General features: G+C 55.1%; 1 protein-coding gene across 1 annotated transcript in view; it reads right to left on the bottom strand.

Annotated features, from left to right (window-relative positions):
- The window catches only part of Ell (elongation factor for RNA polymerase II), a 68224-nt gene that overhangs the window by 15688 nt on the left and 31830 nt on the right, over positions 1–20706 (bottom strand). The window contains exons 2-4 of the mRNA XM_027932570.2: positions 6933–6980; positions 503–624; positions 160–323 (exon numbers count right to left, since the gene is read on the bottom strand). Coding sequence (XP_027788371.2) covers positions 160–323; positions 503–624; positions 6933–6980 — 334 coding nt within the window. The remainder of the gene's footprint in view (positions 1–159; positions 324–502; positions 625–6932; positions 6981–20706) is intronic.

Here is a 20706-nt window from a genome sequence, read left to right as displayed (position 1 = left end):
GAACTTGCCTTCTGACCTGGTTGCTGGTGTGGGCATCTAGTCCTGCTCAGGGACTGACCCCTGTGCCGACCCACCCACCACTTCTGGATAGAAACAGCCAGCGCCTGGCCTGGACCAGCCTGCTGCTGCCCCAGGCCCGGGCCTCGCCCCACTGCTCACCCAGGTAGCGGCCTCCGGGCTTGATGACAATGGCCCCACGGCTCCGAGTCTCCTCCTCCGCCTGCGCCATGCTCTCACGGGCCTTCTGATAGGAGTCGTCAGTGGCGCACACTGTGACCTTGTCCTGGATGCTGCCCAGGCAGTCCAGGTGGACGTCCCCATGGCTGAAAGACACAGGGCCAGGGAGACGTGGTCATGCCCTGCCTCACACCCACCTGGACGTGGGGCTCAGTCCCCTCCGACTCGGGCAACACTGCTCAACAGAACATGTCCCAACCTGGCCAGAGGCCACAGCCAAGGCCTAGCACCCGGTCTGGGGGTCCCCAGGGCAGGGGCGCCTCACCTGGAGACGTACTGCTGGATGCAGTCGAAGCTGCCCTGGGGGCTGTCCCGGCCGATGTTGGAGAGGTAGAAGGAGAATGTCCGCGCCTCCTCGGGGCAGTCAGGCTGAGGGATGGAGATGTGCTGCGCACAGAGGGGGGGTCACTGGGAGGCCCGCTACAAGGAGGGGCCCGCAGCTCCACCAGGCCCAGCTGCCCCCCGCAAGTTGCCGCCACTCAACCCTCACCACAGGAACTCCAGCAGCTTCCTCTAAAACACACCTCTGCCATTCCTGGCAGTGACAGGACAGAGGCTGTCCCCACCTTCTGCCCTCAACAATGGTCAGGGAGGGGCCTCGGGCTCCTGTGTGGGTGTCCCTGTCTCGAGTTTTAGTAGCAGTGGCACCGTGAACACTGAGTGCTCAGCACCTACCCAGAGGCAGCGTCTCCACCCTGCTCATCTGGCTCTGGGGAGGTGGCTTGCCCGGGAAGTGACTCAGTTTGCACACCCAGCAAATGGAGCGACCTGGCCTGGGCCCCAGGAAGGTGAAATGCGGTAGGACTGGCACCAGCAGACCCTCAGAATCTGCCCACTTGGCTCCCAGACTCCAAGTGCACTCACTGTCCTGTGGCTGCAGATAAAGAGGAGTGGGCCCTGAGAAGCTTAAAGATGGGCAGCACTGGACCCCCATATCTAGGTAACATGTGACATGGTTCACATGTGCCACAGTCCACGTAAGCCTGGCTGCAGACCATGAGTCCAGCCCAGCATGAAGCCACAACAGCCGAGCAGCCGTCCTAGTTCCAGCACAGACACTGGCTCCCCGCAGGACAGCATCACCACGCCCCTGCCTCCAGCCCACCCAGGCCGGGGGAAGGCCCGGGGCTGCTGAGGAGGGAGGGAGGAGAGAGGAAGGTCTCGCAGAGCCCTGGCCACCAGGGGTGACTCTTCCGAAACTCACCCCTGGGTTTGAGCACAAGTTCCTCACAGCTAATCAGACACACAGATGGGGACATGAATGATCAGTGAGGAGGGGGCAGCTGGGGTGGGGAGCAGGCCTCATCTCCAAGCAGCCACATGTGCCCAGGGGCAGCTTAATCTGTCTGCACTCCGGCCTCGGGAGCCACAAGAACACAGCTCCTGAGTCACCAGGCCACACAGAAAGACGCCCACCCTGCCACCTGCTGCATGGCCTCTGCTGGGATGTGGCTCTCAGAGTGGTGTGCAGGGACACAGGGAGCCACAGAAGCACCGAGCCCGGGATCATCCTGAAACACTACAAGCCCCACGCAGCCCAAGCCAAGGCCCTGACCTGAACCAGAACAGCTGCCCCGCCATCCGGGTCCGCAGACCCTCCTGCCCCTCGCACAGGCTGAACCTGCTCCAGAGGAAGGATCATCCCATCTGCCCTGCCCCGCCCAGCCCCAGGGCCTACCAAACACCCCTCTATGCACCTCCACCCCACGTACCCCTGCAGGGAAGGAGCCTATGTCCATGTTGTGCTCACCACAGGCTGCACCTAGGCATGCACCCTAAGACCTCAGGGTGCTGTGCCGGGTTGGCCTCCACCACTTGTGTTTGTCTGAACACTAACATGTTTTTATTAGGTTCAGAGAGGGATGGGGTGGCTTGCACTTGGCGAGAATCAACCCAACTGCCTGTGACTCACCTCAGGACGCACGCGTGCTCTCACATACACACACACATTCACACACTCTTTCTCTTCCCCTCCTTAGCCTTGGCCAGAGCCGTGAGGGTGACCCTGCCCATCCAGCCTGTCCTGTCTGGACACCGCTGTGACACCTCCTCACCCAGGTAGGCACTGCTTCCTGCCGACACATCCCTCTCAGTGGCAGAGTGACTGGGAACGCCCCACTCACTGTAGCAACAGAGCAAACGTGACCTGGCGGGCCAGCGCATGGCAGGCGAGGGAGCCTAGGACTGCGACATCTGGGGACTCCAAAGGGACCTGATCCAGCTGAGCCAGGGATGGGCGGGCCCCCTCGGCCCATCAGTCCGCTAAGCCCCCGGGCACACGTGGTCCAGACTCTAGCTGACACTGAGGCTCCCCTGATTCAAGTCCCAAGCTGCCTGTGGCTCTTGCCCCGGATGAGCGGCAGCTGGGGGCCCTATATGCAGCCCTGTTCAGGGCAAATTTGGACCCCACCTGATTCCAGTGAAGAAACTGGATTGGCAGGGAGCTGGGGCCAGACCAGGGCTGGTCACACAGAGAAGGTGAGCCTGGCACTTGAGGCCCCGCCCACCCACACTGCCACATCAGCAAGCAGGGCAGTGTGGGCCTGGTCAGCACCCCGAGGACCCTACCGGAGCCTTCCCAGGGTCTGGTGTGAGGGAAACATGGGGTGACAGAGGGTGACATGAAAGTGCATCCCTTTAGGTAAGAGGCTTAGGGCATGGAAATGACAGTGGGAGACTGATGCTGGGAGACCTTCATGCTCTGGTGACAACAGGAAGGCACAAGAGGGCACCTGTGGCCAGTGTTTCAGGCAGGAGTTGGTTGTTGGTGAAGGTTTTGCTAACCAGGGCGCTCCAGTCCCAGCCCGGGGTTCAGAGGCACTGCCACACTCTGCTACCCGAGGAATGGGCTGAGCACTGCTGGCTAGTGGCCGCCAGCCGCGGGAGGAGCAGGAACCTTAGCTGGGAGACAGCAGGGCAGGGACGCAGGCACAGCCTGTGTCAGCCGAGCAATCGCCCCTGCTCTTGACCAGAGCCCACAGCGCGGCCACCACTCGGCGGCTTTGTGACTGCTGGATGAGGTCTCAGCTGCCCTTTTCAGGCTACTGTCAAGTCCCAGTGACCAATGTGCTTAGGGTCTCCCAGGGGCCGTCAGGGGAGGACTGCAGGGCTGCCATGTCTGATGCCAGCCCCAACTCCAGGTTATTTGGGGTTCGGGGCATCCAAGGTCTCCAGTCTCCAGCCTTTGCTGCTGGTCTGACCCATGGCCACCAGGGGGCTCTGGTCCCACCTCAGACCAGGTCTCAGCTAGAATCCTTCCAGCATGTCCCTCTGCAACCTATGCCCCAGGTGAGCTCTGCAAGGTCTCTGCTGCAGGGTGTGTGTGTGTGGGGGGGGGGGGGGTGAGAGGTAAATTAAGTCCTGGTGTCAGGGAGGACAGTGAAGGAGTGAGGAAAATCCCTCAATATTCTGCTCAGTTAAAACCAAACTGGCCAGACACGGTAGCACACGCCTGTAATCCCAGCAACTCGGGAGGCTGAGGCAGGAGGATTGCAAGTTCAAAGCCAGCCTCAGCAGGTTAGAGAGGCACTGGCAACTCAGCGAAACCTTGTTTCTAAATAAAATGTAAAAAAGGGCTGGGGATGTGGCTCAGTGGTTAAACAACCTTGGGTTCAATCCCTGGTACCAAAAAAAAAAAAAAAATACACACACACATACATCAACACAAACTGTCAGGCATACACCTGTGATCCCAGCAATTTGGGAGGCTGAAGTAAGAGGATTGCAAATTTGAGACCAGCCTGGGCAACTTAGTGAGACCCTGTCTCAAAAAAGTCCTGGGATGCAGTTCAGTGATACAGAACTTGCCTCACATGTTCAAGGCCCTGTGTTTCATCCCTAGCACTTGAAAAAAAAAAAAAGAAAGAAAGAAAGAAAAAGAAAAAAGAAAAGAAAATCTTTAAACTTAAAGAATTAAAACAGGAAGGGCTGGGGCTGGGACTCAGTGGCAGAGTGCTTGCCTGTCATGTGTGGGGCACTGGGTTCGATCCTCAGCACCTCATACAAAAAAAAAAAAAAAAAAGCAAATAAAGTCATGCTGTCCACCTACAACTACAAAAATAAAGAAAGAAAGAATAAAAACAGAGGGCTGGGGATTTAGCTCAGTGGCAGAGCGCTTGCCTAGCACTGAGTTTGGTCCTCAGTCTTGAAAAGGAATAAAAAAAAAAAGGGGAGAGAATAAAAACAGGTGGCAGTGTGGGTCCAGGTGTGTCCATGTAACACATGCAGGGACCTAGACTCTGACCAAGCAGGTTCTCTCCAGCCAGAGGGCTGCTCAGGTAGCGTTTGTGTTCTTCATTGTGTTCAGTTCCCAGTGAACTCGCAGAGTAGAAGCACATTATGCTTTCTGAAGAGAGTGACTCGAGTGGCTGACCATGATGTCCAGGAGCAAGCAGCCTCTGCCACCCAGTGAAGGGTCTTGCTTCCTCCTCACACCCAGGTGTTTTCTAAGTTACAGGTTGTGTCCACCTGAGGTTTCCAGGCTGCTTGGTCTCTGCATAAGGATGCTCCTAATTCTGAGACCCCCTTATTATTATTACTTTTTGGTACCAGAGATTGAACCCAGGGGTCCTTTACACTGAGCCACATCTCCAGTCCTTTTTATCTTTTATTTTAAGGCAGGGTCTTGCTAAGTTGCTTACAGACTTGCTTACTTGCTGAGGCTGGTCTTGAATTTGTAATCCTCCTGCCTCAGCCTCCCGAGTGGCCAGTATTACAGGCATGCGCCAGTATACCTGGCTATCCCCTGATTTTCCTTCCTTCCTTCCTTTCCTTCCTTCCTTCCTTCCTTCCTCCCTCTCTCCCTCTCCCTCTCCCCTTCTTTCTTTCTTTTAGTTGTAGTTGGACACAATATCTTTATTTATTTATTTTTATGCAGTGCTGAGGATCAAACCCAGGACCTCCCACATGCTAGGCAAGTGCTCTACCACTGAGGCACAACCCCAGCCCCTATCCCCTGATTTTTTTTAGGGCATTTCTAAGTTGAGGGACCAGAGCCCCCTCAACAAAGCATCAAGCATGCCTGTGGCTAAACCCTTGGACACAACACTAATATTACTCCTGTAGAATCCACTCTTAGGCACACGGACACGGTCAGAGACCTCAGACAAGTGCTGTAGACCTTCTAGAGACCTTTGTCCAGACCCCACTGCTGCACACAGTCCTAGCATCTGGAACAGCCCTGCTGTTTGAAAACAACTACTACTTTTCTTTCTTGTTTCATCAACTGGGATTTTGCTGATAAGTTCTGGAGGTGGGGCCAGCCAGGTGGGGTTTCATTTCCCCTTGGAGTTAAAAGCTTACAAGTGCTCCCCAGACAGCCACAGCCATGGTGTCACGAGAGGGCAGAAAGCCCAAGGGCACACGAGCAAAAAGCAAGTGCAGCAAAGTATGTGACTCCAGAGGCCACATGTGCCACAGGTGGCCCTGCTCTCAGGGAATCTGGCTCCACAGAATCTGTTGGCTCTGCTTGTCAGCTTCCTGGGGGCCTGTCTCTCATGGCACTTACTATAGTGGTGAGGTGGGCCACTGTGTGCTCAGACTAGGAGGAGATGCACACCAGTGGCTGAGCTTGTCCTGGGCCACAGGGAGGACACTGTTCTACTGACATCAAGTTCAACCTGCAAACACCCTTTCTGGTGGACAGCCTCTCCCACATTGTGTGGACTGGGAGAACGAGGGATGGAGGGAAGAATGTCCTACTGCTCAGGAGGTCAGGATGGCTCTGAACACCAGGGGGCACTGTGGAGCCAAGTAAGCACAAGTCAAGGCCAGCTGCGCCTTGACACTGACCTCTGACCCCCGGGGAAGGTAATGGGGAGGTGGCCAAAAGGTAGTCACAGATTCAGGAATCCCACCATCCACTGCACTCCAGTTCAGGTGGATGACAGAGGTATCTATAAATGTAGCTATCATCTACAACCAATTGGGTGGAAGTAGGTAAAGATGACCCACAGGTCTGAGTGGCCCTGCCCAACAGCTGAAGGCCTTAAGGGGGAACTGAGGATTTCCGGAGGAGAGAGACGCTTCCAGGGCAGCCTGGGGCCTCTGACCTGCCTTAGGGGCTGCAGCCTTTCAGGAGCTGCAGAGACTTCCTTACTATGGATCCTTTCACACCTGGTCACACAGGCACTTGAAGATACACACTGCAGCACCCAGGGGCTCTGGAAAGTCCGCTGACCATCTCGTCCACCCTCCTGCTGTGAGAAGCCCCAGGTGGGAGGAAGAGTGAGTACAACATGGCAACTTCAAACACACACATGCACACATGCAATCCCAATGGCTCGGGAAGCTGAAGCAGGAGAATCCCAAGTTCAAAGCCAGCCTCAGCAACTCAGCAAGGCACTAAGCAACTCAGGGAGACCCTGTCTCTAAATAAAATACAAAATGGGGCTGGGGGTGTGGCTCAGTAGCAATGGCTTCAGGAAGGGGGCCTTCTGAGGAGAGCTGCCCTCTGCCCAGCAACAAGCTGCCATGGGCACTGGGAGCCTGGCTGAGGTGGCCGTGGGCCTAGGGCCACCCAGAGGACCTCAACTGGACACAGGCCAGGCTGACAGGCCCAGGGCCCCAACCTGGCACAGCAGTGGACCGGGCCAAAACGCTGCCTGCCCTGAGCCTGCTCCGTGCCCTGAAGCAAGCGCAGGCTGAAGGCGGCGGAGCTCCCTTGAGCGCAAATAGATTAAGGCAAAAAGACTTACCCCTTGGCTTCCTTGAAATCGGATTGATGGTCTCAGTGAAAGAGAATCCTGCAAAAAAAGAGGGGTGGGTGTCAATAAAGACCTTTAGAAATGTGGACTCAAGTTTCCATTATGAAGGAGCAGGACCTCAAGGACAGTGATTTTAGGAAAGGTGAAAGAAAACACGCTCGAGTGTGGAAATTGCAGGGCAGGCCACCTGAAGCGGGGGTTTGGAATGGTCAGCAGGAGCTCTCGCAGTGGACACGGCCAGGGCCAAGGGGGGGGAACCAGGAGCTTCACAGGCAGGCAACAGGGAGAGGCTGGCAGCAGGCCCAGGACTCCAGACTCAAGAATGTGTTCCATGTCCTCAGAGGCCATTGTTGGCCTGTGGCTCCCATGGGGAGAGAGAAGGGAAGCAGGGCTCAGGTGTCCGTGGCCCCACAGTCCTACCGGGAAACAGAGAGGACAGGATGCAGCGACCCAGATCACACAAACTCCCTGAGCCCCTGCATGTGTGGAGACGGCCCTTCTCCATTCTCACAGTCCCCGTTAGTCCCCAGGAAGCCCTAAACTGGCTGAGTCCCGCCTAAATACGCCCTTCAGGTGGAACCCGGAGCGCAGCAGCCAGGATCCCTCATCTGTCCAGCGCCCCAGCACAGTTTCTGAGCCGTCTATCACCTGCTTGGGACATCATAATTTCTAAAGGAAAAAAACTATACTAAAAACCTAGAAGCATTAGCTCCCCAGAGATCAGACATCTGGTGGCACTGCGGAGAGAACGTGGGCCCTGAGCAGGCACCCTCCGAGTCCCAGAGCCATCCGTGGAGGGTTAGGACTGGTCACCTTGACCCCCAGCCCCCAATGCCCCCCTGCACCTGCCCATCCCCTCAAGGTCCAGAACCGTCTTCCTGCACAAGACACCCACCCAGGCCCACTGGTGTCCCCTGCTCTCCTCTCCTTGGCACTCTGGCCTCCCCACTCAGACCCTGGTTCCAGCTCCACTGGTCAGAGGTCTTCCCTGCAAGCAAAGCTCCACTGTGTCTGCAGGGGCTTCCTGCCGATCCTGCCCTCTGCAGAGCAGACCAGGGGCTAGTGGAGAGAGAACCCACCTGTGCTCCAGGGGACAGAAGCAGACAACACCACCCCCCAGGTCAGTTCTGAGTCTGCCCTTTGGAACTCAGGTCCGCAGCTGGAGGCCATGGCCGAGGCTCCCCCTTTGCGTAGGGAGGCATGCTAACAGCCTGGGGTACAGGGGTGCAGAGAACAAGAACCAGAGCCCAGGCCCAGCACTGGGCATGAAAGGAGGTACCACAAGCAGGGACAGGGCGGAATGTGAGGGGACTGGCTTCACTAGCTCTACGATGGCCTTGAGCTAAGAGGGTCACTTGGCCAGCTGAGACCCTATGGCCATGCATGGCGCCCAGGGAGAGGCTCCAAGGGCCCCCTCCTGTGTGGGTCCTGTGATCCAGACACTACAGGCACAAACATCACCGTGCTGCAGATGCAGGGCAGCTCAGAAAGGGCTGACCCTGGCCCACAATCCACAGCCTGACCACCACCCGGGTGGCAAGGCACTTGGGGATATGCAGCACCTAGCAGGGACCACAGCCGGACTGGGCCCTCAGGAGTGCAGCATTCAGTGACCATGGCTTGGAATTCAGTTGTGGACGGGCCTGAGGAAGAAGACCTACAGGGGTCCACAGATGCGTGGGAAGACGTGGGGTGCCCTGACTCCTCAGGGAATGCAAACCCTAACCGCAGGGAGGTCCCTGGATGCACCCAGCCAGCCAGCTAAGACCAAAGAGGTGGATAACACCGAATGCTGGTGGGGACAAGTGAATCCAGAAGTATCCAGAACCCTTGCCAGCTGCTAGTGCCAACGAACAAAGTGCAGCTGGGATGGAGACAGGTCTGGCAGGTGTTTTTCTCCCCCCTGGCACCGGGCATGGAACCCAGTGCCTGGAGCATGCTAGGAAAGCGCTCTACCCCTGAGCCCCACACCCAGGCCCTGGAAAGGCTGGGGAAGGTTACATCCGCAGCATTCCCGCTCCTGGGAAGACCCAAGAGAAGTGAATGCTCTTCTTAATGAAAACTTACACCTGAACATCCCCAGTAGTCTCCTACAGTATCCAAAAAGGGACAACAACCCAAATGTCTGTCAACTCACGGAGAGACCCACACGGCAGAATATTCCCAGCAATACAAAAAACAGACTGCCACGGACACGCACAGAAGAACCTCAGCACCAGCCAGGTGGCAGAGATCCACAAATTCCCAGAACAGGCAGAACTGGAGACACCAAGCAGGTCAACACGTTTCCAGGGCCAAGGAGCGGAGCAGGAGGGGGTCACACTGGGGCTCGCGGGTGGCCAGACACTGACAATGCGAGTGCTTCATGGGACGCACGCTATATACCTCTGTGATGCCGCTGGCTGCCCTCTTGACTTACACGGGGTCTTTGCCAACCTGGGGGCTTTGGAGTGACATTCTCTGGACACACGTAGGCCATTCATGTTGGGACTGAACCAGAGTGCCACACACGCCCAGCTCACACTCCGACACTCAGCTACGTCCACGGGCTCCATTCACCATTTTTTTTTTAAATATTTATTTTGTAGTTACAGGTGGACACAATATTTTACATTTATGTGGTGCTGAGGATGGAACCCAGTGCCTCGCACGCGCTAGGCGAGCACTCCACCACTGAGCCACGGCCCTGCCTCGTTCACCATTTTTAACACACAAGTGAGATGAAGCGGGTGAAAGGAAACCAGCGAAAACATAAGATCCACACAGAACAAAGGAGCCCCCACAGCAGAGTGACCCTGCCTGTCGTCACTTCCAAAGACCTCTGTGACACTGAAGCATCAGCCCTCACGGGCCAGGGAGTGTGAGACTGAGACCAGAATCAGGGAAGGGCTCCTGGTGAGAAGCCAGGGGGTACACCCTGGAGTGGGGTCTGGGGATGCTGAGGTGGCACAGAGCAGGTGGGGAGCGGCCCCCAAGCCTCCACAGGCCCACATTACTCCAGCACCATCATCTACTGCTCACTCCATGCCAAGACCTCTGTGGGATGACCATGTGACAGAGACAGGGCCACAATGTGGCACAGGAGCCAGGAAGGTGCACCATCCTAGGACTGTGCTGGGGGTCTGGTGGTGGGGCCACCGATGACAGCACCCTCAACTGGTTCGGCTCTCCCACCATCCCCGCCATCAGTGAAGCACTCACCGCCTTCTGTAGCTGATGCCAACCAGGTTGTCTGGATGACTCTTCCTCCAAAGTCGTTCACTCCCCAAGGGTATTCCCAGGAAGAGGACTCAGCAGTCAAGAGCCCAGCCTTTCTCTGCAACACTGGGACAGCCAACCTCAAGTGCCTGTCCCCACGTGACCTGGCTGTCAACACAGATCTGGGCTCCTGGCCATGTGAGCTTGTGTAGTGTCTCCTCCCTCCAGCAAACGAGGCCCTTCTTGTCAACAACAGAGCATTTCACTAGGACCGTCTCTTACACACACACACACACACACACACACACGGGGACAACACTCTGCATACCACCTGTCCAGCCATTCACAAAAATGGGCATCCAAACCAATATCCGACTAAGTCACAGTCCCTGTGCAGGCTGGCAGACAGGGCACCTGCTTCCCAAGACACAGAATAAAGGGAGGAGCACTGCTCGCTGTTCCCAAATGTGCCTGATGATGACAGTTGTATTATAATGGCACTTAGCCCATGTGTCCAACAGGTGACAACCAGTCAGATTAACCAGCGTCAGGGAACATGTGTGACAAAGGGCAAGCCCTGTCTCCTGGCACCAGAGCTGCCCCTCCAGGCAGGTGGTCTGATTAACACAGCTGTAGTTGCTGGGCTGGCCATGGCTGTCAGCCTATCAGCTACTCCATGACAGTGCAGGTAGCCTTGACCCCTTCTGCAAAGTTCTCCACCCAGGTACCTTCGAGCAAGCTGCCCACCTGCCCCTGCATATCCCTTGGGTTCCCAGAGGAAACAGGCCCCACCAGCACCGCAGGGGAAGGGTGTCCCTCAGAGGGCTGAGGAAGCCTCTGACTCGGAGTGTCCCAAGTACCTGCACGTGTCCACCTGTCTCAAACTCCCAGCTCAAGAGTTCTAGCATCCTTTAAAAAAAATGCCACAAAATAAAAATTGTGACAGATTTAAAAAAACAAATTTTCTGAAGAGTTCCCGAGTGCACTAGAACTGTGTTTCCAACATCCAGCAAAGCAGCCAGCAGGCACCGACGGTCTACGGTCTGTGGTGTCTGCGGGGGAGGGGCTTGGAATGGCATCTATTTTTCCATCAAAGTAGGGTGGCTGTTTTCTTAAACAAAAGTCCTCAGGTGACACTGAGCAGCTGCTATCCAACAAATACACTTAATTTAAATGACTCCCAGCACACCCCTGTCACCTAAGAACCTACTGATGGAGCCCCAGCCAGCAAGTCAGCTGTGGAGCGAGGGGCAGGCTAAAGAGAACCCAGCATCTGATGGCCCCCCTTTTTATTTTTTTGGCGGGGCTGAGGATGGAGCCCGAGCTCTCCCGTGTGCCAGGCCGACCCTCCGTGACTGAGCCCCACCCCGAGCCTGTGAGCTCTCCTGGAACCCTGCCTCCTGGGCTTGTCTCAGTCAGGCTGCTTGTGGGTGTGGCGGTCTCAGCACCTGCTGGTGAAGCAGCCCCGGCCTCCGTTCTCCCCTCTCCCCTGCGGCGGGTGGAACCATCCAGGACTCTTTCTGCTCCAGTCAGCAAGCTGGGGGCAGACCCAATGTGGGTCCCACTAGGAAGTCGAGGGGTATCTGCTGGGCACACGATGCACAAAGCCCCAGCAAAGGCCTGGGTGCCAACCCTGAGGACCTGGGGGCAAGCAGCCAGGGCAGCACCCAGCCCTGCCCCATGCCAGCACCCAGCCCTGCTCCATGACAGTTAGCGTCCGGAAAGGTGCCCAGCAAGGAGCAGGTGCACAGCAAGGCCTGCCCGAGCCAGTGCTTGGGTCTGCCCCTGAAGCAGTGGTACTGCACACTTGCAGCACAGGAAGACCTGCGTGGTGACTGTTCCCAAAGGCTCCTAAGAAGCAGGGGCAACCCAGCCTTGCAGCCGCAGGCCCACGCCCTCCCGACTCCTGTGGGCAGTGTGCAGAGAGCTGAGACCCAGCTGCCCCGGGGAGCAGCAGGCAGCCCTGCGTCCACCAGCACTGCAGCCCCCGCGTCTGGGAAAGGGGAAGCGGGAGGGGGTTTCTGGGAACACATCTGTAGTGACATGCCAAGAGCAGTCTGTCAGCAGAGTATCGCTGAATGCCACCACAAAACTTGGGGAGCTCAAAGAGGATCACGCAACTGGTCTAAACACAGCAAGTCTGAATGCCGGCGCCCTGGGACACAGCAGAGTCTACCCCACTCAGCACTGGTGTCCAGCACAGTGCCGGGCACACAGTGGACTCAGGTCATGTTTGCTGATGGACGGACCGAAGGACAAATGGCTGCCTCGCAGAATCCCCCTGGCCCCATACAAGCAAGCACCCATGTAGGCCAGGATCTGGGACCCAGCGGGTCTTCATGGCAACATTAGAGAGCGGGACGTACAATCCAGCCATGGCTCCCCACAGCGGGCACAGGAGCCTAGAGAGGGGAACGAGTGAAGGGATCCCCAATAGCCCAGAGCACTCCTGAGGAGCCTCCAGCCCACACGTGCGGGGAGCCCAGGGTTGGGGAGGCAGAGGAGACTGAGGAGGTCAAAGGGGCTGGGACACGCGGGCAGAGACCCCAGAGAGGTGGAGCAGGGACTGGGACCTGCACAAGGCCTGAGTGGCTGTGACTGAGAGGACACTTCAAGAGGCAGGGCTGGGAGCCTTGGAGACACCGAGGGCACTCAGTGGGACAGCTAAACTAGCCCTTGGGTAAAGACCTCTCTCAGCTCCCCTTATTAAAAGGAGCTGGAAAACAATTCCAAGGGACCGACTGACCCACTCCTGATCAAACTGCCGGCAGCAGCAGGAACACAGCCAGCACACTTCAGCAAGGGCAGGAAGTCCAGCACCCCAAAACAGAATCCTCCAGACACACTCCAAGCTGCAAAAGCATGACCCCGGGGTCGGGGAAAAAGTCAGTCAGTAGAGGCAAGCCCGGAGGACAGAGAAGGCAGAATTAAGAGATGAGGCTGGGGTGGTGGCTCAGCGGTAAAGCGCTGGCCTCGCACATGCAAGACCCTGGGTTCGATCCTCAGCACCACATAAAAAAAATAAATAAGTGAAATAAAGGTATTGTGACCAACTACAACTAAAAAATAAATATTAAAAAAAAAGAATTAAGAGATGAGCTTCAGATTCGCTATTATAAATTTTAAAAGCTTGAATTGGGTACATAGTTCGGGGTAGAGGGCTTGCCTCACATGCTCAACACTGTGGGTTCAATCCCAGTACCAGATAAACAGACAAGTAAAGAAAAATCAATAACAAAGGCTCCAGGAAGCCAGGTGTGGTGGCACACATCTGACATCCCAGTTGAGGTAGGAGGGTCACAGGTTTGATCTCAGCCTGGGAAACAGAGTAAGGCTGACCCACTCCTGATCCAACTCCTGACGCTACATGCTGCTCCAAAGAAGGAGGGTGGGGTCCAGGGCTTACATTAACCAAACCTGAACTGATGAGAAGAGAAACAGGAGGAACCAGGAGAGAGACACCGCAACAGAGAAACACATCTGAAATGAGAAGTTCACCAGGAGGAATGAACAGTAGACACTGCAGAAGAAAAGCTTAGTGAATGGAGACAAAACCACAGAAACTACCAGAAAGAGTCACAGTGAATGGATATCCTAAAGGAAAATAAGCCTAGCCTTGGTGACGAGGGGGACGCTGGCCATGAGGTCCACCATACACAGAACTGGGGCTGTGGTGTGGCTCAGAGCTGGCGCGTCTGCCTAGCATGAGAGGCTCTGGTTCGCTCCCCAGCATGCAAACCAAACCAAACCAAAAAGTCACAACGGACTCATATCAGAGCCCAAAGGATGGACAAAGCATCTCAAAAAGTAATGACTCCAAATCCACAAATGTGATGAACACTACGAATTCACAGATCGCAGCCTCATCAGCCCCACCATGAAAACCAAGAACTGGGTGGTGGGGGGGGGGGCGCAGCAGCAGGTCAGCGCAGCCCCAACCGATACTCCATGCACTCCCCATACCTCGGTCACAGGCCCAACAACCACCAAGGACATCTCCAGAGCACAGGGTAAAACACAGCCAACCTTGAATTTCACAGACACACGGATTGCACCCGGGGGCACGCTGGGCAGAGGGCGTGTGGGACCCAGACAACGTGGGCTCATTACTTTTCTGTAAATACCCTTTGAGGCACTCAAAACAACAGTCAAGTTCAGGTTCTAAAGGTGGCACTATGGATAGTGACAAGAACACAAGGACTAGGAGGGGAAATGGGCTGGACTGCGGGAGGCAGCCCAAGGCACTGTGCCCTAAGAATAAATGGTGGGCAGCGACAGTGTGGGCACTCCAGGGCTGCCCGCTGCACCCAGAGGGCATCAGCAGATGGGCATCTACAAGCAGGTAGCCAGAGCCCAGATCGCAGGTCACGCCAGGCAGAATCAGGCGTTACCCTGGACCCACCTGGGCATGGCGGGCTGTCCTGCAGCCCTTAGGGCTGGCTGCTCCCTCCAGGACCCCACAACTCACAGAGTCAGGGCCCACCAATGTCATTCTCATCTAAACAACAGGACAGGGCCCACCAATGTCATTCTCATCTAAACAACAGGACAAAGGGCCCAAACTAGCCTGTGGCACTGGTAACAATAGGCACTGTTTCTTGGTCACTGCAGTAGCTTTGGGGCTGGATGTGAGAAGTCACTGGGTAACTGAAGGAAAGGACACCCCTCCCCGCTGTCTGCACACCTGGATACCCCACCCACCCAGACTCCACAGGCCCTCTGAGGGATCATGTCACCCCCATTGCAGGGTCAGAGGTGACATCCTCCCCCAAACCCTCTCTAGTTCACGAGTCCACTCAGGCCCCTGTGGGTTAAAGGTCTGTGTCGCACTAGCTTGGCACAGGGATAAGCCAGGAGTCCCCACAGACAGACACAACTCCCTGGTACTCTGCTTTGGGCCAAGGGCCCCAGCCATGAGTCTCGAGGCCTGGCAGAGTCACAATAGCTGGACCACCAGGGCCAGGAGCGTTGTCCAGGACAGGTGGGGAGGTGGGGGCCAGGCTACGTGTAGGCTGAGAAGCCTCTCATAGAGGTCATGTCTCAAAGCAGCACAGCAGAGACATGGACATCTTGTCACTCGGCCTGGATGCCTGCTGGAATTGTGGCGCACACTCAGGAACCACCTCAGGCAGTGTCCCTCCATGAAGAGACACACTTCAAGAGAGGGATATCTGCGGAAGGAAAGGGGGAGGGGGTGGGGGCAGTGTCAGGTGGCATGAGGCGGGGGAGGAAACCTTGAACACTCACTGCTGGTTTGAGAACAGGACAGAAGGAACCTCTCCATGACCCAGAATCCCCTGATCCTCTCCCCAAAGAGAAGAGCACTTCCTAGGGTGAAGCAACAGGAAGTGGTTCATGAAATCCACCTCCAGGCCTAGCGACCAGTTTACAGAAGTGCAGCCGAAAAGCATCAAGTTACATCAGCAATCCTCAGCCCCAGGGACACTGGCTGTGTCCGCAGACATTTGTGGTCACCACAGGGTGGGGGTGCTGCTGGCATCTGGTGGGTGGAGGCCAGCTACTCTGATCCATGTTCCACAAGGCACAGGACGCCCCTACCCGGGAGAACAATCTGGCTCCAACTGTCAGAAGTGCCAGGCTGAGAAGCCCTGGGGCTGACCCTGCCACAGGGAAGTGATCGTCACAGCAGAGCCCATGTCACAGCAGAGCTCGGGAAATTCCACAGACAAGAGACCTGGTTCCATAAGAATAGATGAGAAGAAAAAGGATTGAACCTTCCAAATGACCACAGGCTCCAGAGCATGTGGACACTGATTACCCAGCTACGGTGGCAACGTCAGGGACATGGTCAGGTGAAGGTACACGGGGCAGGGCTCCAGTGATAGTACAGTGGCTGTGGACTGGGCCAAATGTGAAAATGTGCCAAGATTAGGTTAAAGCAAGTCCTTATCTCTGGACATTAAATCTTGTCATTAGAAAGGTCAAGGGTAAACAGAAAAGATATCTGGGATAGTTTTTAAAATGCTCCAACAAAACAAAATATTCGGAGTAGGACAAAGGGAAGAGGAGATGTGAATGGGCGGGGCCTGATTTTGACAGAGCCCTGGGACACCTGCCACCAGCCTGGGGGACTAGGAGACCCTAGCTGTACCCCACAGGCTGCCTGAGGGCACACAATGCCTACATCCCCTCCCTGGGGTCCAGAAGCACTCCCTTGGCTTGGATGCTAACTCTGCCTGGACAGCACAGTCCCCTGCTGTCTACATGGGTGCATGCGCAGGCGCATGCACGCGCACACACACACTCACACACACACACACCCCATGACGGGAAACAGGGAAGGAAGGGCATCTGGATCTTCTCTAAGAGTGTGTTGCTGGTTCTACAGAGCAAATGTCAGTTCACACGCACTGATTTGACAGAGCTGGGTCACGCTTCGCAGAGGCATGTGGGGCTGAAGAGAGGTGGTTAATCCTGGGAAGAAGCCCGGCCAGCAGCCTCCTGGCAACAGCCCCCCACCTTCCAGTAAAGCGAAGATGATTGAGAAACATCTTTCAGGAAACCTCCCTGGCTTCCTGGCAGGATTAGAGTGGGACACAAGGGCTGTTTAGACTGTGAGCCACGAGCCGGGGGAAGGTGGGCCCAGTAGGTCTGGCTGAACCCACATGTTCCACCCCGAGAAGCCCAGAGATCATGGTCACCACCAGGTCAAAGCATAGAAGGGAGGGGACCCTTGGCAGCTCCTCCTTTCTGCTGGAAGGATGACACCAGCTGTGACCGGATGAGGAAGTCCCAACAAAGGGACTCCAAGCTGCCATGAGCCAGGTGAGCCACACAGGAGCCAGCAGAGTGGGTACTTCTATCTAAATTCATGGAGAAGCTCAGAAGCTTATGGAAAAAAAAGTCTTTGAGAAACCCTGAGAGGGCTGGGGATCTAGCTCAGTGGGTAGGGTGCTCACCTCGCATGCACAAGGCCCTGGGGTCCATCCCCAGCACACAAAAGAAAAAAAGAAATCTTGATAATTAGAAAAGACCACACAGACCATTAGGGGCCCTAACACCCTCTTATGAGTTTTGCTTGCTTTTTTGGGGTCAGCAAATAAATACTGCCAGAGCATCATGGGCCAGCTCCTTTCTGCTGGACTTCCCATGAGCAGACTTGGAACCCAACCCTCCATTCACACCCAGTCACCAGCAATCTCAGATCCATTTTCTATCCCTGTGATTCTGTCTCTTCCGAATACTCATGTAAATGGAACCCACCATGATTATCCTATGGCTACTGGACCAAATGACCACAAACAGGGTGGCTTTAAACAAAAGTTCATTTTCTCTTAGATCTGGAGACCAGAAATCTGAAGTCAGTATTGCTAGGCTGAAACTGTGGTGTCAGCAGGTGTCCTCCTTTGGGGGCTCTCAGGGACAATGTTCCCTGGCTTTGTGATCCCAGGTGTTCCTTGGCTTGTAGCTGCGTCACCCTAACCTCTACCTCTCCGATCCTGTGGCTACTGCCTCTTCAGTCTGGACCAAGTCTCCCTCTCTTTTATAAGGACACTATGACAGACAGGCGTGGTGGCGCACACCTGAATTCCCAGCAACTAAGAGGACTAAGAGGACTGCAAGTTCAAGGCCAGCCTTGGCAACTAGCAAGACCCCATCTCAAAGTGAAAAATAAAAGGGGCTGGGGATGTGGCTCCAAGGTAAAGTGCCCCTGGGTACAATCCCTAGTACCAGTACCTAAATAAATAGATAACACTAGGATGACATATAGGGCCCACCAGCATAATTCTGGACAATCTCCCCTTCTCAAAACCTTTAATTCAATTCCATCTGCAATGTCTCTTTTTCCATATTAGGTCACAGTCGCAGATTCCAGGGATCTACTGAGATCATTGTTCCGTCCACCACTCATACTTAGCATAATGCCTTTGGGATTCATCCATGTGGCTCTCTGGGAAGCTCATTCCTTTTTATTGCTGAGCATTTTCCCACTGAGTAAATATGCCACCTTCTGTTCACTCATTCGCCCTGAAGAACAACAGTTGTTTCCAGTTTGAGAGATTAATGAAGAAAAGGCTGTAACACTCACAGGCAGGGTTTCGTTTCATTTGGTGACTGCCCAGGACCTCCACTTGCTCACGGGAAGGGTTTAACTTTATGAAAACCATTCCCAAGGACTGGGGATGTGGCTCAAGCGGTAGCACGTTCGCCTGGCATGCGCAGGGCGCTGGGTTCGATCCTCAGCACCACATAAAAATAAAATAAAGATGTTGTGTCCACCGAAAACTAAAAATTAAAAAATTCTCTCTCTCTTAAAAAAAAAAAAAAATACTCCCAAGTGGAACTATGTTGCTGTTTCTCGAAGCCATGAGGTCCTCCTTCGGCCAGGGCCTCTTTCCAACACCATAACTTTGCCTTTCCCCTCATCATTATCACTATTATTTTGCAGCACTAAGGGTTGAATCCAAGGGCGCTCTGTCACTGAGCTGCATCCCCAGCCTTTATAGTTTTGCAGGGTCTCACTAAGTTGCTAAGGTTGGCCTTGAACTTGAGATCCTCCTGCCCTGGTCTCCAAGTAGCTGCGACTGCAGGAGTGAACCACAGTGCCCAGGCTCTCTCATTACTATTTCGCCTTTCACATCTGCCTCAGCTCAAATAAAGATATGAAGGAGTTGCCCAACATCACAAGCTGCCTACCCAAAGTCAGGAGGGGCAGGGTCCTCGCTCCGCTCCTGAGCCCTGGCCACTCACAGTGAGATCCGATGAAAGTAGACAGAAAGGAGAAACAAAGGACAAGAATATAAGAATTTAACTAGGCACAAGGGCACACACCTGTAACCCCAGCAGCCTGAGAGTCTGAGGCAGGAAGACTGAGTTGAAAGTCAGCCTCAGCGACTTAGTGAGGCGCTAAGTAACTCAGTGAAACCCTGTCTCCAAATTAAATACAAAAAATGGCTGGGGATGTGGCTCAGTGGTTGAGCACCCCTGGGTTTAATGCCCAATACTAAAAAACTAAAATAGGGTTTTAATTCAGAAGTTCCTCATACTTTTTACAGGTCGGTCACTCCCTGAGCCAATCCCTCTCCCAGGCCAACTGTTACACCCCAAATTCCTGTGAAATCTGTAAATCTACCTGTGCACTGCTAATTAAACCGCCAATCTGAAGCAAAGAGAAATATGACATCTTGAGGAACTTATAATTCAGGGAACTTTCCAGTGCTATCTACTGGTCAGATAATGAAGACCTCATCAGTGTAAGAATCCTGAGAGGATCCAGCCCACCAGAAACCATCATGTCTTAAGATCGCCAGGCTAATACCATTCCTACACACCCATCCTTACCAGCTTTCCTTTAAAAGAGCCAGGGCCCAGTGACACACACCTGTAATCCCAGCAGCTCAGGAGGCTAAGACAGGAGTTCAAAGCCAGCCTAGCAAAAGCAAGGCACTAAGCAACTCAGTGAGACCCTGTCTCTAAATAAAATACAAAATAGGGCTGGGGATGTGGCTCAGTGGCTCAGTGCCCCTGAGTTCAATCTCTGGTACCAAATAAATAAATAAATCAGCCAGGAACCCCCTCAAATGTGACCCTCACTCTCAAGACTGTCCCCATCCTCCCTTGAATGAGGATCTACCTTCATAAATAAGCCTCTATCGGTGCCCTGCCTGGCACACGCTGGAATACTTTTCTGCCAGATGTGCCAAGCACCCTGCTGGTCTGAGTCAAGCTCTCCCAGCTCCAGGGACTGCTGGAACCCTTCTTTGAAGGCATCTTTTCACTCATGGAGCGTCGAGGAAGCCACTCTCAGCAGCCACCTTCTGAGCCATGTGCCCGTAGAGGAGCACAAGTGCTGGGTGGCTTTTGTTTTCTTTTTGATCTTTCACAAAAGCTCACCGACAGCTGGACTGAGCTCAGTGGTGGCACCAAGGAACTTCAACGAGGCCTCTGAGCAGCACTCCTCGAGCTCCCCGGGCCTGCCTCGGCCACAGCCTGGGCGCCTGACCAGTGCTCCCCTCCCCCCACGCTGAGTGACCACAATCCTCAATGCCTGACAGAGGGAGGTGAGGACCTGGCCCATGGCCCAGGCCACCTGGGTCCTCTGGGCTGGCACAGGCCTCTCTGGGGGCTCCCACTCTGTCTGAGGTGAAAGGAAATCTGCTCTGGTCCCACATTGTCACCTCCCCTCCTCAGACCCCAAGCAGGGCCTCCACAGGGTGTGTCTGAGAATCAACTCTGTCCTGTCCTTCCAGCTCAAGAGATCCTTCTTCACCAGCTCATCTCCCCAGCGCAGAACCACTCGGAAGTGTGCTGATGTGGCCTGTAGACAGCTGTCCCCAGTAGGCCCCCTCAGGTCAGGCACTTGACCTGTCTGTATTTCAGGCCACTTCCCTTGGGCAGCCTTGCCTTAGGGCTCAGTCCGTTTCTGGCTGGACCCTCAGAACCGCCCCTCTCTGTCTCAGCCTCAATACCTAACTGCCTGCCTGGCCAGCTCCCGGCCCTACCTGGGGCACAGTTCCAGCAGCCTCCCTTCCCCCCTCCCTGCACATGAACCCCCACCTCAGGAACCCATCTCCATACAGGGAGCCCACAAGTCCAGGACCAGTCC

The sequence above is a fragment of the Marmota flaviventris genome, chromosome 1, assembly GCF_047511675.1.
Source record: "Marmota flaviventris isolate mMarFla1 chromosome 1, mMarFla1.hap1, whole genome shotgun sequence".
NCBI classification, from domain to species: domain Eukaryota; kingdom Metazoa; phylum Chordata; class Mammalia; order Rodentia; family Sciuridae; genus Marmota; species Marmota flaviventris.
The sequence above is the reverse complement of the archived record's forward strand: the minus strand, read 5'-3'. Positions and strand labels throughout refer to the sequence as shown.